Consider the following 20,825-nt stretch of genomic DNA (forward strand, 5'->3'; position numbering starts at 1 on the left):
AATGTGGCTTATTCATACAATAGAATATTATTAAGACATAAAAATGAATGAGAAACTGACAGATTAAATGACTTTGGTGAACCTTCATAATTTCATTTGTAGATCTTTCCATTTCTAATTTATAAATGCATTTGGGGTTATAAATTATAAATGTACTGCCTCCTGTCAACATTGTATACTTCTATTTGATGATTTCTGTGTCAAACATTATATGGAAATGTTTCCAAGTATTTTCTGTATTAACTGTGAATGAATAGAACAAAATAAATTGCCTGTGATGGGAAAAAAAAATCATTTTAAAATTCAAATTGCTTGTTTTTTTTTTTTTCAAGATTCTTTGATATTTATGCCCCTCCCCTACTTTTGGGTAGTATTTTACTTTGTTGGGCTATTTACTTTTTTTTTTTTTTTGTCCCATCAGTGGATGGTATGTTCACTCTGGATGCACATGTGTATTGCTCAGGAATCTTTTTCAAAAGCTGTTTTCAGAGGCCATTGTGTTCTGGGATATAAAATACCTGTTGTAGAAGGCTTTTATGCTACCTCTTGAGTTAGTGAAGGACACAAGAGGACCTGAGAGCGCTGACCCTCATCCTGGGCGCACTGGCCTCAAGATGTCCGAGCTCCGGAAGCAAGCTGACCGGTAGCTGGCTCCCCCAGAGGGAGCTACCTTCCACTCTTGGCTGGACAGTTGCGCTGCAGGGGCTGGGGGATGGGAAGAGACGCTTTTTCACAGAAAAAGCATCAAAAATATTTGTGTTTTGTAGATAATATTCTTTGTAACATTTATAGATAGTGACAAATAATTCCTTTCCCCCACTTAAGTGATTCTCAAATTTATCTTTGACACAAAACTACTTTATACTCACAAAAAAAATTAAACATTATACTTATGTTTCTGCAGGCTATAGGTCCTGATACTTAGCATGGCAAATACTGAAATTGAGAATTAAATATTTGCTTCTTAATTTAAGTCACCATCGGAAGTCCATGATATGTCAGCACACTGACGCCTTTTGTGAAAAAAGTATAGTTAGGAAATAAAAAATTGGGGGTGAATAATGACATGTTTTCTTTTCATGCTTGCAAATCTCTTTAATATTCTAATGAGGAGAATGAGGCTGTCATTACATCTATGTACAGTCAGTTTGCAGTGTTGCTTCAGAACATGTGAAGAAATTCTGACCTCACAGGGATAATATGCACCGTATGTATCATTCATATTTAGCTGGACAGGAAGAGAAGATGTTAGTAGTCTTTTCAGGTAATTGTAGATATTCTTCATATTACACTAAGGTTTAATGAGTGCTGGTTTCTGGGAATGGGAGATGAGACCCTGGCTTGGTTTCCAGCACCCTATCAATGGCTCCAAAGGATCTGATGATCTCATCTGACCTCTATGGGCGCTTGTACTCATTTACAGATACCGCTCCCCACCAGACACATATCAGACACATAATTAAAAATTTTAAAGGCAGCTATTTAAAAAAATAAAACCAAGAGTTAGTTTCTTAAAGTTAGTTGGACCGTGAATTCAAGACGTTTCAATGCATTCTTTAGAACCCTGCCCTTTACTTATGACGGAGTCTTCCATGTGTGATACTGTAATACACTGCATGGGCTATTTGAAAAATACTGATTTGTGGAGGGTTATGAATCCTTTCAGTGTTGAAACATTTCAAGCTGTGGTACACATTCACATTCTTGGTGTTTCTACTGATGTCATCTGAGATGTTTGTTAAATACTGAATGCTTTCAAGCTCAGTGTGGTGGGCACAAGTTTTCTTAAGCCTTGTTTTTCTTTTTCTTGAATTTTATTATTGGCCTTAAATACTGTCAGTGAATACTTAATTTGCTTTTAAGAAAATGTCCTCAAGTCCAACAACTGTGGTTGTTGGTCAACTGTTCATGTAAATAAACATGGTACTTCCTGAGCAAGATGGCTGATTCAGCTCACTGCTCAAATGGTGGTTGACTTTTAAATGGCTTATTATGTCTATGTTTAAAATATTTGATTTCTTTTTCTTTATACCATGAATAATTGGCTAGAGAATGACACAACTGTACCATAATATTTTTGTGCGTGTGTGGTGTATGAAGTCTTGCTCTATTGATCTCTTTCAGACAAAGTCTCTCGCTAAACCTAGAGCTCAATGATTTGTCAAAATTAGCTGGCCAGTCAGTCGTAGGGATCCTCCTGTCTCTACTTTCTCAACGCTAGGATTATAGACACGTGCTGGGATCACAGGGGTGCACTGCCATACTGATTTTCTTGACATAGATGCTGGGGATCCTCCAAGTTCAGATCTTCATGACAAGCACATAACCCACTGAGCCATCTCCCCAGCCCCCACAAACATTCTATCTATCCATTTACCTACCTACCTACCTGTCTATCTACTTACTTACTTATAGTGAAAGTATCTACCTACTTATTTATACTGAAAGTAGATTTATAAAGGAAAACTGAGAATGAGCACCCAAAGGAAGAATACCCCATAAATATTTTTTAAAAGATGTTACATTTGCATTAGGTGTAATAAATTATTGACTCCTGAAAAGTCAAGGGAAAAATGCCTTTTACCAAAATTCCATTTCTTATTTATAGTTATGCCCGGTGCCTCTTATTTGTCATTTTTAAGTTTCAGCATTTTTAGGTGTAGGCTACGCAGCTGTAGATTGAGAATTGAAGTGTTCTTTTCTTTAGAACAAGTTGCTTGTAGCCCAGTCTGGCTTCAAACTTGGTACACAGATTAGGATGACCTTTAACTGCTGTTCCCACTGCTTCCAGCGCCCGAGTTCTGGAATCATAGATGTACATCACCACACCTAGCTTTATGAGACACGGGAATCCAGCCCAGGGCTTCTGCACAGTAGGCAGGCAGGCTTTCAGTGGCGCCACATCCAGAGCCTGAGAATCTGTCTTCCAATCACATTTTTGCAATTCATCCTTAGAGTAGGAAAAATTTTTATAAATGTCCTTTTACAATGAGCTAAAATATTACTTAACTCTAAAGCAAATTTGATTATGATTAAAAATTAATTTAAATTAAAAATATCAGGTATCACTGTGAATCAAATTAATGAATATAACTTAGCTTTATATTTTTGTGTAGATTGCTGGGAAGACATTAGGGTTCAAAGTAAGGATGTATTGAACAGTAGTGAGGTTACAGAGTTCAGAGCAGATGGCCAATGATAAGCTCCTAGGTTCTCAGGAAAACTACAGAGAACAAACTGAGTCTCTTGTTTTGTTTTTGACACAGGGTCTCACTATATATCCCAGGCTAGGCTAGTCTTAAACTTTTTTTCCCTCCTATCTCTACCTCCTGAAAGCAGATTATAGTGTACAGTCCATTCCCAGCCTATAAATTAATCTTTTAGTTTTATTTCTTTATGAAATAAGTTTTCACTGTGTAGCTCTGCCTGGGCTAGAATTCACCAGGCTGGCTTCAAACTCACAGAGATCTGCCTGCCTCTGCCTCCAGAGCACAAGGAATAAGGTGCATGCCCCCAGGTCCTGCCTAAATTGGTATATTAAAATCCTACTTTTTCAGTCAGGAATGGTGGAGCATACCTTTAATCCCAGCATTAAGGGGCACAGGTTAGTGGCTCTTTGTGAGTCTGAGTTACTCTCTGTGAATTTGGGGCCAGCCTGGTCTACAAGAGTGAATTCCAGGCGAGCCAGAGCTACATAGTGAGACCCTGTCTTGAAAAACCAATCAACCAACCAAATCACCCAGACAAACAAACAAGAAATCACCACCAACAATAACAACAAAAATACTTTTTAGTTCTTCCAGCCTCTCCCTTAGAAGTAGATCATCCAGAACACACAGACTGAATCTTTTATCTGCTGTTGATGATGTCATCATACATCACATGTCTCTGGAAAGTACCGCTATCTTTCCAGGTAGTGAGAGGGAGGAGGCAAATGCTGTCTCAGTTTTACTTCGACGCTAGGTGGGGCCTATAGGAGAATGTGGTCATGTTTAGCTGGGTGCTGGGGATCTGAACTTAGGTCTTTGTGCTTGTGAGCCATCTTTCCAAACCCACAATTTCCTTTTTGAGGAACTAGTTTGCTTACACTTCTAAGTTGACATTCAATATTTATTTCTTTTCATGGCAGGTTTATTTCAGGACAGTGCAACTTATAGAAGAGCCCATAGAAGGATCTTCTGGCCTGAGTTTCTACTTCAAAATTAATGGACTTCCTATATTTTTGAAAGGCTCAAACTGGATCCCAGCTGACTCATTCCAGGATAAAGTTACTTCCGAACAGTGAGTGGTGGCTTCTTTGCCCATCCTTCCCCCACCTCTCTGCAATGTCACTAAGCTTCAAGTTCAAAGTTCCTCACATCTGTTTCTTTCACTCCAGGCAGAAGGAGCTGAGTGCAGAATGATAGCATGATGGAGATTTCAGAATAGACAAGATTGTTTTCAGTCATTTGTTCTCCCTCTTGAGATCCGGTTTTACAGCTAGCTGGTCTGAGACTGTTAAAGACATCCTATTCACTTCTTACAAAACTATTATTATATGTTTTCTCTGGAGAAAAAAAGAAGTGACAAACTGATATTTGGACTAATTAGTCTCAAAAAATTTAAATCTAGCTTGTTGTTGTTTTTCAAAGAATACATTAAGTAATTTTGAGCATGATTTTAAGGGATAAGGGCCTACATTTACTTTTTATACTAAGATATTCTACTTGAAAAAACTTCTTTTTTATGTATGATGTGTGTGTGGGGGTTGTGCTCATGTGTATGTGTAGGCTCACATGCATGCCACATGCCTGTGAAAGTGAGAGGATGTCTTTCTTTTTTTTTGTATTTTATGTACATTGGTGTTTTGCCTGCATGTATGTCTGTGTGAGGATGTTAGATTCCCTGGAACAGGAGTTACAGACAGTTGTGAGCTGCCATGTGGGTGCTGGGAATTGAATCCAAGTCCTCTGGAAGAGCAACTAGTGTTTTTTTTTTTTTTTTTTTTTTTTTTTTTTTTTTAGATTTATTTATTTATTATGTATACAGAAGAGGGTGCCAGATCTCATTACAGATGGTTGTGAACCACCATGTGGGTGCTGGGAATTGAACCCAGGACCTCTGGAAGAGCAGCCAGTGTTCTTAAACTCTGAGCCATCTCTCCAGCCCCCGAGAGGATGTCTTAGTTAGGGTTTTTATTGCTGTGGTAAAACACCATGACCAGGAACAATATGGGGAGGAAAGAGTTTATTTGGCTTACGTTTTCACATCACTGTTCATCACTAAAGGAAGTGAGCACCAGAACTCAAACAGGCCAGGAACGTGGAGGTAGAGCTGATACAAAGGTCACAGAGGAGTGCTGCTTCCTGGCTTACTCTCTATGGCTTGCTCAGTGTGCTTTCTTACAGCGCCCAGGACCACCAGCCTAGGGATGGCACCATCCACCATGGTCTGGGCCCTCCCCTATCCATCACTAATTAAGAAAATGTCCTACAGCCTCCTACCTTATGGAGGCATCTTCTTAACCGAGGCTCCTCCTCTCTGGTAACTGTAGCTTGAGTCAAGTTGACATAGAACTATCCAACACAGAGGACAACCTTGGGTGTCAGTCCTCACCATCCATCTTACCTGAGAGGGTTTCTACGTCGTTCACCACTGTATGTGACAAGCTGTCTGGTCCAAGAGCCTCTGGGGATTCTGTTTTCACCTCTCATCTTGTCATAGGAGCCCTGGAATTAAAGTTGTGTGCTGTAGAAAAACCCAGCTTTGTGTGGTGCTGGGGATTCGAACTTAGATCCTTATGCTTGTACAGCAAACACTTTACCCATCTCACCAATCCTTTTTCTACTTCACTAAAGAACTAAAATATTCTTGGTGGGAGGGGAAAATGTAAAAATATGAGAGTACACAAAGTAGTCTGTCTGTCTGGAGAACAAGTCTGAAGACCAGACAGCAATGTGAAGACATGAGGATTCTGGGTAACAAAATTTTCTGATGGACAAACCCAAGGGGAGATAGATAATTCAAAATGAAGTTAATTCACTCCAATAGTAACCTTTTACTATCAACAGCTATCCTACAACACCATGCCATATACCTTAAACACACACAATTATATATATACATATATATAATATTGTATATAATATTATATATATACACAATTGTATATATATATAATAAAACAAAACAAAAACATGGAAGTTCTTTATCTGGAAGATAACTACAAGTGTTTTTTGAAGGTTTTGAAAATAGAACTTACAAGTTAATACACTTTTCTGTGCATAGAGTGTCTATACTGTCCTTCTTCCTGTGTGTGTGTATGTGTGTATGTGTTCAGGGGAGGTGCATGCATGTGGCGGCTAGAGGTTGATGTTCTCACTCATCTCCTCCCTCCCTGCTCTTTGAGACAGGGTCTCTTGCTGAACCTGGAGCTTACTGATTGGCTAGATTTCAGGCGTGTGCCTGCCCACCCTGCTGCTTAGATGAGCGTTTGGACTCAAACCCAGGTCCTCACGTTTGTGGGTCAGATACTTGACTTTCTAACCCGTTTCCCCGGCCCGTGCTGCATTTTTCTACATGTCAAAACATAAAACAAAAAATAATTTAAGAAATAGTGTTAGCCGGGCGGTGGTGGCGCATGCCTTTAATCCCAGCATTCGGGAGGCAGAGGCAGGCGGATCTTTGTGAGTTCGAGGCCAGCCTGGGCTACCAAGTGAGTTCCAGGAAAGGCGCAAAGCTACACAGAGAAACCCTGTCTCGGGAAAAAAAAAAGAAAAAGAAAAAGAAAAAAAGAAATAGTGTAAGGTTACTGACAGCTTACATAATGAGGAAATCATGCATAGCTTTTTTTTTTTCAGTTTGTTTGCTTAATGTGGTCACAACTAGTCTCTTTGTTATTTCACCTAATTTTTTTGGCATTAATGAGAACAAAATCATTTTGATTTTAAAGTGGATTTTTCCTTTAACAGATTGAAATATTTTGCAATGGTCCCCGATTTCTGAATTAGTATTTACTTTCGCAATTCCTTCTACAGGTTGCAACGCCTTTTGCAGTCTGTTGTGGATGCTAACATGAATACTCTGCGGGTCTGGGGAGGAGGTATTTATGAGCAGGATGAATTCTATGAACTCTGCGATGAACTTGGAATAATGGTGAGTATGTGATACAGTCTTGATGTATCCATAGGTGACTCATCCCTCACTCTGATGTTGTGAGTTGATATTGCCCTTTAATACTTTGCTCAGAACAGGGAGTCATGTTCCTTATTGTGGGTTCCTTATTCCTTCTTATCTATGTTTACTTATTTATTTATTAATTTTGGCCAAGGGATAAATGAACTATAGTTGCTAACAAATACCAGAATTTTCTACTATTTAAAAATAATAGCTATTGTATATGAATTATAGTCTAATCAGATGCATATCTACATTTCCTTCATAATTTTTCTTGTGACATGTAGCTATACATAATAAAATACAATGTTAAGTAACTTAAAGAGCCCTGATGAACTCTGAAGAGAAACAAAAATAATAAAGTTAACCAAGAAAAAGGTGTTTTCTTTTTTAGTTTTACTTATGCAAATTTTACTTTGAGGAGGACTAAGCAAGGAGATACCTCTGTCCTTTAACATCTCTGGAGAACTGAGTTCAGGAGCCCTGTGGGCATGCAGTCCTAGATAGTCAGTCATCTCACATAAAGAAATGGAATGCTCACACAAAGCCACCCACATCCTTCCATATGCTTTATCTTATTATTGGATCACTTACAGTACTTCATAGAGCATGATACATTAAATATATATATACACACACACACACACACACACACACACACAGTATATATGAATGCTTACGTGTATATGTATGACATGTGAATGCTTGGTGCCCTTGGAGGCTAGATAAGGGAGTCAGATTTCCTGGATCTGCAGTTAAAGGTGGGTATAAGCTGCCATGTGGTTGCTGGGAACTGAACATGAGTTCCCTGTGAGAGTGGCAAGTGAGCTTAACCTTTAAGCTATCTCTCCAGCCCTGTGAATATGATATAAATAGTTGCCATACTTATTATTTAAGGACTAATGGCAAGAAGAAGAATCTGTGTATGTTTGGTATATATGATTTTGGGGGATTTTTTTCTCTATATTTTTTTGACCCATAGTTGAATCTTTGGATACAAAACCCATGGATATTGAGGGTCAATTTTACGTATTTTCAGATCCAGATATACAGAGTGCCAGAGGAGAGTTGGAATCACAGCAACAATTATAGGCATGATAGCAACCACATACTACACTGTTCATTGAATGGCAGGCATTTTTATCAGTGCTATTTTTCTCACTTTTTAGTTTGTTTTTATTATTTTTTTCAATGCCTTCATGACATAATAACTCTTGTTCTCTGTCCCATTTACGGAGCATAAAAGTGACCCATGAAGAGGTGTATACCTTGCTCAATAGTTGACTATCTGTGTGTGGTAGAATCCATACTGGCAGGAAGGCAGGCTGCTTGGGGGCTTTGCTGTGTTTGGCCACTCCACACAGGCCTCCTAGGAAAGGACTTCATGGTCTCATTATTAAAGCGGGCATCTAGTAATCTTTCTGTCTGCAAAAAAAAGTTAAATTCTTTCTAAACAAACTATACTTTTAGTAATCTGGTGTGTGTCTCGTCACTCAATGCCTGGTGAAATGGGAAAGAACAGGGAGACGAGGAAAGCCTAAAGCTTCATTTTCTTCACTCTCTCATTATAGTTCCTTCTCTGAATCCTCTTTCCTTCCTCATCTTTCCTGCCTGTTTAGCATTCTCTCAGGTTTCTAAACATTTTTTGTGTGATGCTGGGGAGTCCTTCAGTGTGTGGGCACAGTGTAAAGAGGCATTGAGGTGGGTACGTTTGCAGAAGAACTTGCTTTTCCTTTATGTGAAAGATAACCCCCTAAGAGAGCATGAAGCCTTGCTTTCTGTGCGATGATGCTGCCTTTTCTTTTGTTTGATAGGTATGGCAGGACTTCATGTTTGCCAGTGCCCTTTATCCAGCTGAGAAGAGCTTCGTGGAGTCAGTGAGAGCCGAAGTGGCTTACCAGGTGTGCTATTATTATACCTACAAGAGGAGAAAACATATGCGTCTTAGTTCTTCCTTTTGTTAAATCACTCATTTCTTTTTGTTGTTTCTACTAAATCCTACGAAAAATTGCAGTCTGGTAATTGATTTCCTGAGTGATTCACCAGTGTCATGGCTGTAATATCACCTGCTTGCTGGCAACACCCACATTTATGCCCCATCCTCCAGTCTCTGTTGAATCCCTTGGTGCAGTAACCAGCTGCCTGCTTGGTGATGTGGTCAGAGGTTTAATGGGCATTGGTGTAGTGTGTCCAAGCCACAAATTGATCACTTCTCCAATCCTGCTGCTCCTGGAGTTTCCCTCAGCAAATGAACACTACTCTAGCTCAGGACAAAGATTTAATGTGACTCTTGAATCCATGAATTGTTTTACATTCCAAATCTGCCTACTCAATGATTTTATGTGTTTATTTATTTATTTGTTGGTTTGTTTATTACACTCACTGGGACCTGGGAATCATGGATTAGGACAGGCTGACCAGTCCGTGAGCCCTGAGATTCTCCTGTCTCTGCCTCCCCAGCACCACAAATACAAATGTGCTCCACTCTGCCCAGTTTTTGACATGGGTGCTGGGGATAGAACTCAAGTGTAATGAGTCTTTCTCTGTCCCACCAGCCAGCTCCCAAATAATGGCACAGAGACTTCTTATTAATTTACAAAAGCTCAGCCTTAGCTTAGGCTTGTTTCTAGCTAGCTCTTATAATTTAAATTAATCCATTTATATTAATCTATGTGCTGCCACATGGCTTGTGGCTTTTACCTTTCCTCCTACATGTCCTGCTTCTTCTTTATCTGGCTGGTGACTCCCCCTTTCTTATTCCCAGAGCTCTCTCTGTCTGGAAGACCCACCTATACCTCCTGCCTAACTATTGGCCATTTAGCTTTTTATTAAGCCAAAAACAATGACATGTCTTTACACAGTGTAATCAAATATCTCATAACATTTCCCCTTTTTTGTCTAAATAAAAAGGAAAGGGTTTTAACTCTAATATAGTAAAACTATATGCAATAAGAACAATGATCAGGTAAGAATTACATTTACAATATCCAGTCCATTTGTATTTGGCAAATTTGGAGAAGTTACTCTATTATCTATTTTATCTTGATGAGTTCAAAGGTTTATACCTAAACCATTTTTTAATCATAACTTGTATTACCAACCTAAAACTATCTTTTTAGACCTGAAAACATTTTCTTAGATAAACAATTTAAGCTTTTATGTCTCTCAACCTTACATATTTTATACCTCTTTTGTGAGTTTCTTTTCTGAATTTAGTAACAAGGAAAACTGTAACTATAGCTGTCTCATCTTTAACTCCTTGAGAAACTTGAGAAGAATATACTATTACCTGAGTAAACAGGAGGTATAGAGCAAACAACTTCCAAAACTATAGAAATGACAGAAACAGCTGGCTACCTGCACAGTCACCCAAGATTCCTCTGAAACGTTGGGGCATCCATTTTTGGCCTATAGGCCTAGAACATCTGGCAGACTTTTCTGTAAAGCAGGAATTTTGAAGAACTATCTTACTTTGTCTTGGTAAATTTTGGCAATTGCTTTCTTTTATCTCCTGCTTGTCCAGTTTGGACAGTATACTATCAGCAGTCAAGGTAAGGGCAGTTTCTTTGTCACATTAAAAGCAGACTTCATATGGAGGTTCTTTGATGCCCATCATCCTTTTTTGAAGTAAATTGGTGCTATCAGGAGCAGACATATCTCACTGTCATGAAAAGCCTTAGATTATTAAAACATTTTAAATGCCATAATCTGTAGGCCTCTGAAGTTTTTGAAGATAACCTATCTATCTAAAATATATATCTCTGTATGACCTTGAAAACATACATACCATTACTATAAGTTTGATTGTTAGGTGACTAACTACTAACTTTTATTTCTTAATTATATATTACATTTTTATTTTTGGTTTTTCAAGACAGGGTTTCTCTGTGTAGCTTTGCGCCTTTTCCTGGAACTCACTTGTTAGCCCAGGCTGGCCTCGAACTCACAGAGATCCGCCTGCCTCTGCCTCCCGAGTGCTGGGATTAAAGGTGTATGCCGCCACTGCCCAGCTATATATTACATTTTTAAATGAGCTGCATAGAAACAATACATTAAACAGGAGCAGAATATATACAGTATAACAAAAATAACTTTAAATTTGTATCAATATACAAAAATCCATACCAATATAAAATGTTTGAGACTAGTGGTTGTTCAAAAGTAGACTCAACAATCCACCCTTTTATCTTGCCATTTATATACTATATCCTCCCTTTTTCCCTTGAGAAAGAGATCCCTGAATCTAATATCATTTGTTCAGCTTTTTTCCTGGCCATGACTGATAACAATTTATAACCAACCCTCCTTAAATGATGACAAATACCCATAACTCACTGAATGACCAAAAACCACTCACCCCACGTTTTGGGAATGTGGGTGTTGTGTTCTCTAGACTGTTTCCTGTTGTCTGGGGGGCAATGATATCTTTGGAGGACCCTGAGGAAATTGAGATAATGGTTAAGTCCTAAGAAAACTAGCCATAACATTTATTGTCTAGTCTGAAGTCCTAGCTAGAGTAGTCTGTAAGGCTGGACCTTCTCAGCTAGCAGCCTTGAAATTGTTCTGAAGAAACTGCAATAGAGGCATTCTGAATAGCTGGATCATCTGGGCACCCATGTTCATTGGTGTCTGGTCCCCTTGCTCTGAAAATACACAGACTTTTAAAGGTAACATACACACCTGTACTAACACAACTATGGAATGTGTAGTATGCACAAGTCAGCTAAAGATGATTTTTTGATCTTTGATTGAGTAGGTAAAAGACATCTGTCAACTATATAAGTTTGTTTGGACTGTATAATCAAAACCTCTATTCGTGCCATATGAAAGGATGGCATGTAATAACAAGTCATAAGGACTCTGTAGCCAACAAGATTTATCATGTTTCATTTAGTCTCAGAGCTGTTCCCATAGCAGGGGGATCAGTACATTTGTTACTTGTCCTGTTGTCTTTCTTGGTTTCTTTTTTCATGTTTGTAGCCAAGATTTTCAGGAGGTCTCCCCCAATCAAATCTGATCTTCATTAATTTTGAAGAGAATAATAACTTTTTATTTCCTATGGAAACAAAGGCATAACCTCTCCCTCAATGCAACATATTTTCTGACTTCCATTTTGAAGTTGAGACATTCTTAAAATATATAGACTTGTTTAATTTAGCAGTTTCCATAATCCAATGTCTCTCAGCAGTTAATGTTCTTTGTACATTAGCATTTAAAAAAAATCAAAGCCAACAAAGCACCATACAGGATCCAGATGCCCTGTGTATTTTCCATCTTTATGTGGCTTACTCTTTTTTATATCACTTTATTTTTTTGTTTAAAGACTTTATTTTAGCCGGGCGTTGGTGGCGCACGCCTTTAATCCCAGCACTCGGGAGGCAGAGCCAGGCTCTGTGAGTTCGAGGCCAGCCTGGGCTACCAAGTGAGCTCTAGGAAAGGCGCAAAGCTACACAGAGAAACCCTGTCTCGAAAAACCAAAAAAAAAAAAAAAAAGACTTTATTTTATTGTTTTTAAACTATTTATTTTTTTTCTATGATTATCTATACCCATTTTCTTTTCTTTCTTTAGCATCTTAGCACATTTTTAAATATCCTGTACCTTTCTAGAGGTTTGTCTGGACCTGGCTTTTCCTGATCACGTGAGGCAAATCGTAAACTGCCATGTCAGCTGTCGTGTGGTCTCAGCTTAGTGCATGGTGTTGGTACATGGTGCTGGCAGCTGGCTCCAGCCCTCAGGTAGCAGCTGGGAGCCAGGTCTCTATATGCTGCAGTCTGCCTCAGAGATTGCAGGACTAGGAAGCCATGTCTGGCTCTGTGTTTATGTGTTTGGAAGCTTTTTTTTTTTTTTAACCTTTTCAGGTCCTATGTGGGAATTTATGGCTGTCATTGGGTACCATATGTAAAGAGTTTTTCCTCTGACCCACCAGTCAGCTCCCATAACAACACAGAGACTCCTTCTTTTTTTTTTTTAAGGTTTATTTATTATGCATACAGTGTTCTGCTTGCATGTACACCTACAGGCCAGAAGAGAGCACCAGATCTCATTATAGATGGTTGTGAGCCACCATGTGGTTGCTAGGAATTGAACTCAGGACCTCTGGAAGAGCAGTCAGTGCTCTTAACCTCTGACCCATCTCTCCAGCTCCAAGACTTATTAATTATGAGAGCTTGGCATTAGCTTAGGCTTATTTCTAACTAGCTCTTATAGCTTAAATTAACCCATTTATATTAATCTACATGCTGCCATGTGGCTCATGGCTTTACCTCTCTGTCTTCATGTCCTGCTTCCTCTGCGTCTGGCTGGTGACTCCCCCTTTCTTATTCCCAGAGCTCTTTCTGTCCCGAAGTCCCACTTATACCTCCTGCCTAGCTATTGGCCATTTAGCTTTTTATTAAACCAATCACAGTGACATATCTTTACACAGTGTCATCCAATATCTTGCAGCACTCAGAAAAACCTCTCCCCATCTTTCAGAGAATTATTAAAATTGAATTTCCATAGTGCATGAGTAACCATTTTGTGAATTATCAAGTAGGCAAGAATTTCTATGTGGAAACGCAATGACTGTAATTTTATTAATCATTATAGAACTCTGAGTTCTTCTATGTTAAGTATGGGGAAATATTTTATGTTTTCTTAAATTTTAGATCAGGAGACTCAAATCTCACCCCTCAATCATCATATGGAGTGGTAATAATGAGAATGAAGTGGCATTGAGTATCAACTGGTTTCATATTAAGCACCGTGACTTGAAAACCTACATTAACGACTATGTGACCCTCTATGTGAAAAACATCAGAGAGATTGTTTTATCAGTAAGTAATGGTTTTGGTGCAGTAGAATTTAAGAAGGTGTTTTTAAGATGCATAGGTCTCGGTATTGGTGTAGTAGAGGGCCTCTTTTAAGGCAGTCTTTGGAACATCATTTTAATTCAGAATATTTCATTATAATTCTCTAGCATATGAACCTGTACATGGATTATGTGTGGATTTCTTGGAAGATAAACTGTTTGGGATTCTCCACATGTATTAGTACTTACTGTTGCAGGTTATCACACACTCTAGAGTTCATGCATAGATGCTCAAATGTTTACTGAGTCTGTGGGTTAGATGCTTTTATGGTATGCCACCTCTACAGGTCTGTAACTGAATATGTGTACTTGTATGTGCTGATGTATATTTTGGTGTGTATCATATATGAACATCTTGGTCTATTGTATGGGGGTCATGGGAATAAGGCAGTTCTGGTGGCCAGTGGATTTTGAGATCTTCTATGGTAGTTCTCTTTGTGCCACTGTTGTGAACTAGGCATGCTGAACAGTATGTGCTAATATACATTGGCCTTTCTTTTGTGCTGAGAGGAAGGTGGTATTTTATTCAGTAATTATTTCTAAAGTTTGTTTTAAAAACTCTAATATTTACTAAGAAATTTAATAATTTGACCATCTTTACTATTTTGTGTCTGTAATCATAGATTTGATATATTCTGAAGCAATTTGAAAAAGGAATATATTTTTAAAAACAGTATGTGATAAGTAACATCTACGTGTGCCTAGTCAATGATTTTAAGTGTGTATATTTAAAAGATTTATTTATTTTTATTTTATGAGTATTTGCTTGCATGTATACATGTGTGCCACGTGTATGGCTGGTGCCTGTGGAGGACATTGGATCACCTGGGACTAGAGTTACAGGTGGTTGTGAGCCACAATGTGGGTATTGGAGAAATGGCTTACCAGTTAAGAGTACTTATTTTTCATATCTGATCAATGCAAGAAATTGATTTTACTGTTTGAGGATTTTTATTTAACAGTATAGTGATGAAGTGCTTACAATTCACAATCCTGTCTATGTAATCTTTGGCAATTTGCTTAATATCCACTTTTCCACCTATAAACTTGAGTTAGAAAGGACTGTCTCTTAGGAGCTCTTCTGGTTCCTTGTTTCAAACTTCACAAATGACTCTATTCTAGGTCCTGATGATGTTTACAGATTTCCTTGAAGATGGATATCGTTAAATGCTATTCAATAATTACTGTTGTTGTTTCCATCAAGGAATAATTATTATGATTAGTTCCTAGCGGTTCATCTTCCTCTAAACGAGCATCTAAGATCATGACCTTGAATTACCTTCATTTTATAGATAAAACTCCCGAAGTTAAGACCTGTCCCAAACCAGGAAGATTCTGAGTTGAGTTTTAAACCCAAGTACATTTGACTCATTAGCTTTTGTTCTTAACCTGGGTTCCTGAAATGCAGCAATTTTGTCCCTAGAGAAATTTGTCACAACTGAAGACACTTTAGGGGAAGGGGCTCATGACACCTAGCAGGTGTTATAAGCTAGCGATGTTATTAAATGTCTCTCATGACAAGAGATTCCTCCCACTCCTGTCCATATCCAACATTAGCCCAAAGGTCAGTAGTACCAAAGTTCAGAAACTGCATGGCATGATACACTGCCTGTGGGGTAAGAAAGGAGGCAAACCATGGTTGAAAACATTGGGAAGAGGTGCCATGAGGCATGGTCTCCGGTGCTTGTAATGGGAGAAGAACAAAGATGAGCAGGGCAGTGTTGACAGGAGAATGGTAACCACCCTGTTAACGTTCTCTCAGCTCTTTGGCATTTCTAAGAATTTATGGTATTTTTTAAAAAGAAGTTAATGGTTTATAACTTACCAAATCAACATATTATCCTTAAAATCATTTTATTTCTGTGTCCAGGAAGACAAGACCCGTCCTTTTATTGTGTCTAGCCCCACCAATGGGGTCAAAACCATGGAGGAAGGCGGGATCTCTGAAGACCCTTACAGCAGCCTTTATGGTGATGTTCATTTTTATAACTATGTCAATGACTGCTGGGATTGGCAGGTCTTCCCAAAAGCTCGATTAGTATCTGAATATGGCTACCAGTCATGGCCTTCCTTTAGCACACTGGAAAAGGTAAGCCATTCTTGATTTTCCTATGATTTATACCAGTAGACAGTGGTGCAGAGTCAGATGAGAGCCACTTCTTATTTCATTGACAGTTCAGGAAGAGGATGGAAGAAAAGAACTCTTCTTTAACATCTGGGGAGCTAAAATATTAATATTGCCATTTTGACTGGATGACTTTCCAGTATGTTTTTAGTTGTGTGCCTTCAGGAACACTTAAAAGAAGCCCATGGAAGCTTAAGCTTGACTTATATTAATTGTGAACGAAAACAACTCTAGTTGATAAACATTTATTTATTTATTTATTTATTTATTTATTTATTATTTATTTATTTATTTATTATAGGCATTTACTCTTGCCACATGTGTGTGGCGGTCAGAGGACAACTCGTAGGAGCTGGTTCTCTTTCTACCATGGGATGTCTGGGTGCCCAACTGTCAGGCTGAGCAGCAAGTGCCTTTTCCAGCTGGCCTATCCTGCTGACCCTGAATTGATACTTTCTATACAGCCTAATCATTTCCAGCTATTCAGAACTGCATACCCAAACATGTTAGAAGAGGTGAACAGAGTAAGCAAGTTCTGATCTGTGTTTGCCAGTTTTATTTTCTCCCTCCTCCTCCTCCCTCATGTCTGTCTTCTGTCTCTCTTGCTGCTTTTTCTTCCTGTTCGTATACCTGGTTTTCAGCATGGATACACACTCTATACCCAAAGATCTAATTTCAGAGTTGTGTGTGTTCTTTTCAAAACACCCTTAACGAGATGCAGTTCTCTTAGTCGAGAATTTGCTTATTTAATATGCACAGCTCGGTCGGTCCCCAGTGTACTTGCAAAGGTGTACAACCATCCCCACAGTCTGATTTTGGAACATTCCATCACTCAGTGGCACACGCCTTCAATCTCAGTACTTAGGAGTCAGAGGCAGGCGGATCTCTGTGAGTCTGAAGGCAGCCTGGTCTACAAAGTGAGTTCAAGGATAGCCAAGGCTACACAGAGTAATTCTGTCTCAAAAAACCAAAGAGAGAGAGATAGATAGATAGATAGATAGATAGAGAGAGAGAGAGAGAGAGAGAGAGATTCTGATCTCCTTAGCAATCATTCTTTATTCTCTTCTGCCCCTCCCTCCAGTCCTAAGCACCACTACTCTGTGTCTGTCCATAGGTTTATGTATTTTTCACAATTAGTGTGATTAGAAGAATACATTTATGGTGTTATGAAACTGCCTTCACTTAACATGTTGCATTAGAAGGTCATTACTCCTTATTGCTGATTATGTTTTATTGGATGTATTTTCCACCTTTGCTGACCCGTTTGTCCGTGGATGGACAGTTATGCTATTTCCAGCTCTTGGCTGTCATGAAGAAAGCTGTTGTCTGAAAACGTTCATTCAAAAGCAGACCTACTGGGTGGGACCCTATGAGCGCAGCTGCTGAATCATTAAATGACTCACTTTTAATGCTCAGACTTGTTTTCTGCAGTGACTGCACCAACTGATTAGCTTTCCTCCCAGCCTTTTCTGCGTCCTTTCCAACCCTTTTTTCAATTTAAAAAACATTTTTGTGGAAATATAGTTTTATAGAAAATTTGCATTTCTTTAATGACTGATTATTCTAAATATTTCCTTACATGCATATTGCAATTTGTATATCTTCCTTTGAGAAATGTATATGCTGTGACCCCCTTTTTAAAAAAATATTTATTATGCAGTGTTCTGCCTGCAAGTATGACTGCAGGCCAGAAGAGGGCGCCAGATCTCATTACAGGAGGTTGTGAGCCACCATGTGGTTGCTGGGAAGTGAACTCAAGATCTCTGGAAGAACAGCCAGTACTCTTAACTGCTGAGCCATCTCACCAGCCCCAGCTGTTACCCTAAATACAGTTCCTCATATTGTGGTGACTCCCAACCATAAAATTACTTTCTTGCTACTTCATAACTGTAATTTTGCTGCTGTTTTGAACTGTAATGTAAATACTGATGTTTTCTGATGTTCTTAGTCAAGCCTGTGAAAGGGTCATTCGACCCCCCCAAAGTGGTCACAACCCGTAGGTTGAGAACTGTTGGCCTAGGTAGTTCTCAGATAAGAAATATAAACAAATTCTAAAACATTTACTATTGTAATAGCATTGTTTGACTTATTTAAAACTGACATTTAAAACAGAATATTGATTGTATTATTCAATTCTAAAAATCTAATAACAGAATTTACCTAACTAAAAGAAACAGTGTTGCAAGATACACACAGTGTAGCCAGTTGGCCGGCACTGGCTTTTGTAAGCCCAGCACTTGGGAGGCAGAAGGATCAGCACCATTTCTGCTCAGCATGACCCTAACATGTTAGAGGGTACAGGTGCTACATGGGGTCCTATCTCAGAAAACCAAATGTCAACAACAGGAAAAAGACATAAGTAATACGTGTTTTAATAAACAAAATTGTGTTTTGCTAGGCAAGGCTTTTAAGAGAAACGCTAAAGTGTAACTTTCTAGATGTGAAAGCAGACCACAGTTACCAAGTTGGATCCTTCCTTGCTGGTCCTTTACTAGTAATGAAAAAGATTTTTTTTTTAAAGTCTGAAATTAATGCCACAGAACAAACCTTACGTTCTTTTCTGACCTGTAGCGGCTCACTTTCCAGGTCTGTCAGGAATGTGTACGGAAGGTTTCACTGCTAAGATCTGTAACTCTTATTCTATTCACCAGGTCTCATCTAAGGAGGACTGGTCTTACACTAGTCACTTTTCCCTTCACCGGCAGCATCACGTCAACGGGAACAACGAAATGCTCGAACAGGCTCAGCTTCACTTCAGACTCCCCCAAAGGACAGACCCCTTACTCAAATTTAAAGATACTCTCTATCTTACTCAGGTATGTCATTTTCAGCGTGGAGCTGACAGGTTCTGCACTGACTTCGTAGGCTCTGTGTGGTAGGAAGTGTTCAGGTTTGCATTCTCTTGATAAAGGCTTTTGTTTTCTTCACAATACAGTCACAATACCCCATAAGACCTGCATTTAATTTTTGACTTTGTTTCTCCTGCAAGAATAGCTTATGAAATTCTAAAACAAATTGTGTATTAAAATGTGTGTTTAAGATTAGTATAAACGTTCAGCAATGAAGGCAGTAGTAGAATTTCCCTAGGTCAGAGACGCACTCACACATGATATAGTTACTCTGGTTCTGACTGTGCAGTCCGGCAATTCATGTGGAAAAGGATAGAGTTGTCCATGAAGTGTGCTGTATCAAGTGGATAGCTTTATAGGAAATTGGAAGTCCTCCATGTATACAAATTAATTTACCACTGACCTGAGATTCAAATGTGAGGGTCTGGAGCAGAGCCATGCTTACATGTTCCAGGTCTTGGGTTTGATCCCCGAGACAAAGAAAACAACCTGAACTATGGAAGCAGTACAATAAACTTCTTGGAGAGAACACAAGACATCATCTTCATGACTTTGAGACAGGTGAAGAGTTCTTTTTTTTTTTTTTTTTTTGGTTTTTCGAGACAGGGTTTCTCTGTTAGCTTTGCGCCTTTCCTGGACTCATTGTAGCCAGGTGCTCGAACTACAGAGATCACTGCCTCTGCCTCCCGAGTGCTGGGATTAAAGGCGTGCGCCACCAATGCCCGGCAAGAGTTCTTAAAGAATGAAAACACTAACCCTGAAAGAAAATGTTGATAAATTATATTTCACCGAAACTAGTGGCTTTTGAATTTTTTTTTAAAGATTTATTTATTTATTATGTATACAACATGTATGACTGCAGGCCAGAAGAGGGCACCAGATCCCATTTCAGATGGTTGTGAGCCACCATGTGGTTGCTGGGAATTGAACTCAGGACCTCTGGAAGAGCAGCAGTCAGTGCTCTTAACCTCTGAGCCATCTCTCCAGCCCCCTTGAATTTGTTTTTTTAAAGCACCACTAAGAAATGGGAAAGGACAAGCTATAGGTTGAGGACCAGTGGTTGTAATTCATTTGTGTGTAGCTGGTCTGGTCTGGGTCTTCTATCACGTCTGTTGCTTACCAAATAAGTCGTGTCTAATTCACACCTGGGTCTACAGTACAGCATTACTCTATCCCCTTGAGTTTTGCCACTCAAATGACCTGTGGCACAGGAAGACAAAAGGTGCCCTTAAAGAATCAGTTTCTGGCTGTCACCAGCTGCCCAACAACTATGCTAGGAACAGAGGAAAGCAGTAGCGGGGCTCTAGGCTAAAGGGTTGGCCAAGACTGAGTTGGCCTCCCGGTACAGGTGGTTAGTGAGATGACCTGCTGGGGCGTGCCGTGCCGTTTACTCCAGTTACTCTTAGAAAGTGTTAGCTGCGAACCATAGCTTAAGAGATCATGTCTGCATGTGCGGCCATTTGGGACAGTTATAACTAGAGAAGAGAGGAGAATGAGAGGGGACTTTGGAATACTGGGAGAACTGAAGAGGCAGAAGAACCTACTTGTGACTTAAAGACAAAGCCAGGGAACATTCTCCATGTTTATGAAGAAGCTTGCTGCAAAAGCCTTTCAGTTCAAACTCTTGATAGTTACAAAATTTGGCCAACTGATAGTGTCTTGAAAAGTGACGTGGCACCTATCCTGTTCTTCTGAACCTTATGGGTGACTAATAAGAACAAACAGTGGGAGAGTAGAGAGGATGAACCAGAGAAAGAATTAATCTATCTTTCTTCCTTCCTTTATTCCTTCCCTCTTTCCCTTCCCTCCTATCATTTAAACAATTTAAATGAAAATTGTATATAA

The 20,825-nt window shown here is 39.1% G+C and overlaps 1 protein-coding gene across 3 annotated transcripts in view; it reads left to right on the top strand.

Moving 5' to 3' along the window:
- Nucleotides 1-20,825, top strand: part of Manba (mannosidase beta) — a 96,834-nt gene that overhangs the window by 55,024 nt on the left and 20,985 nt on the right. For all 3 annotated transcript variants that reach the window (XR_005091855.1, XM_028857392.2, XM_037207131.1), the window contains exons 8-13: nucleotides 4,130-4,281; nucleotides 7,017-7,134; nucleotides 8,970-9,056; nucleotides 13,804-13,971; nucleotides 15,877-16,095; nucleotides 18,783-18,947. Coding sequence is in view for 2 of the 3 variants with exons in the window: in XM_028857392.2 (XP_028713225.1) it covers nucleotides 4,130-4,281; nucleotides 7,017-7,134; nucleotides 8,970-9,056; nucleotides 13,804-13,971; nucleotides 15,877-16,095; nucleotides 18,783-18,947 (909 nt within the window). In the remaining variant the exon portion in view is untranslated. The remainder of the gene's footprint in view (nucleotides 1-4,129; nucleotides 4,282-7,016; nucleotides 7,135-8,969; nucleotides 9,057-13,803; nucleotides 13,972-15,876; nucleotides 16,096-18,782; nucleotides 18,948-20,825) is intronic.

This window comes from Peromyscus leucopus, chromosome 6, assembly GCF_004664715.2.
Source record: "Peromyscus leucopus breed LL Stock chromosome 6, UCI_PerLeu_2.1, whole genome shotgun sequence".
Lineage (NCBI taxonomy): Eukaryota > Metazoa > Chordata > Mammalia > Rodentia > Cricetidae > Peromyscus > Peromyscus leucopus.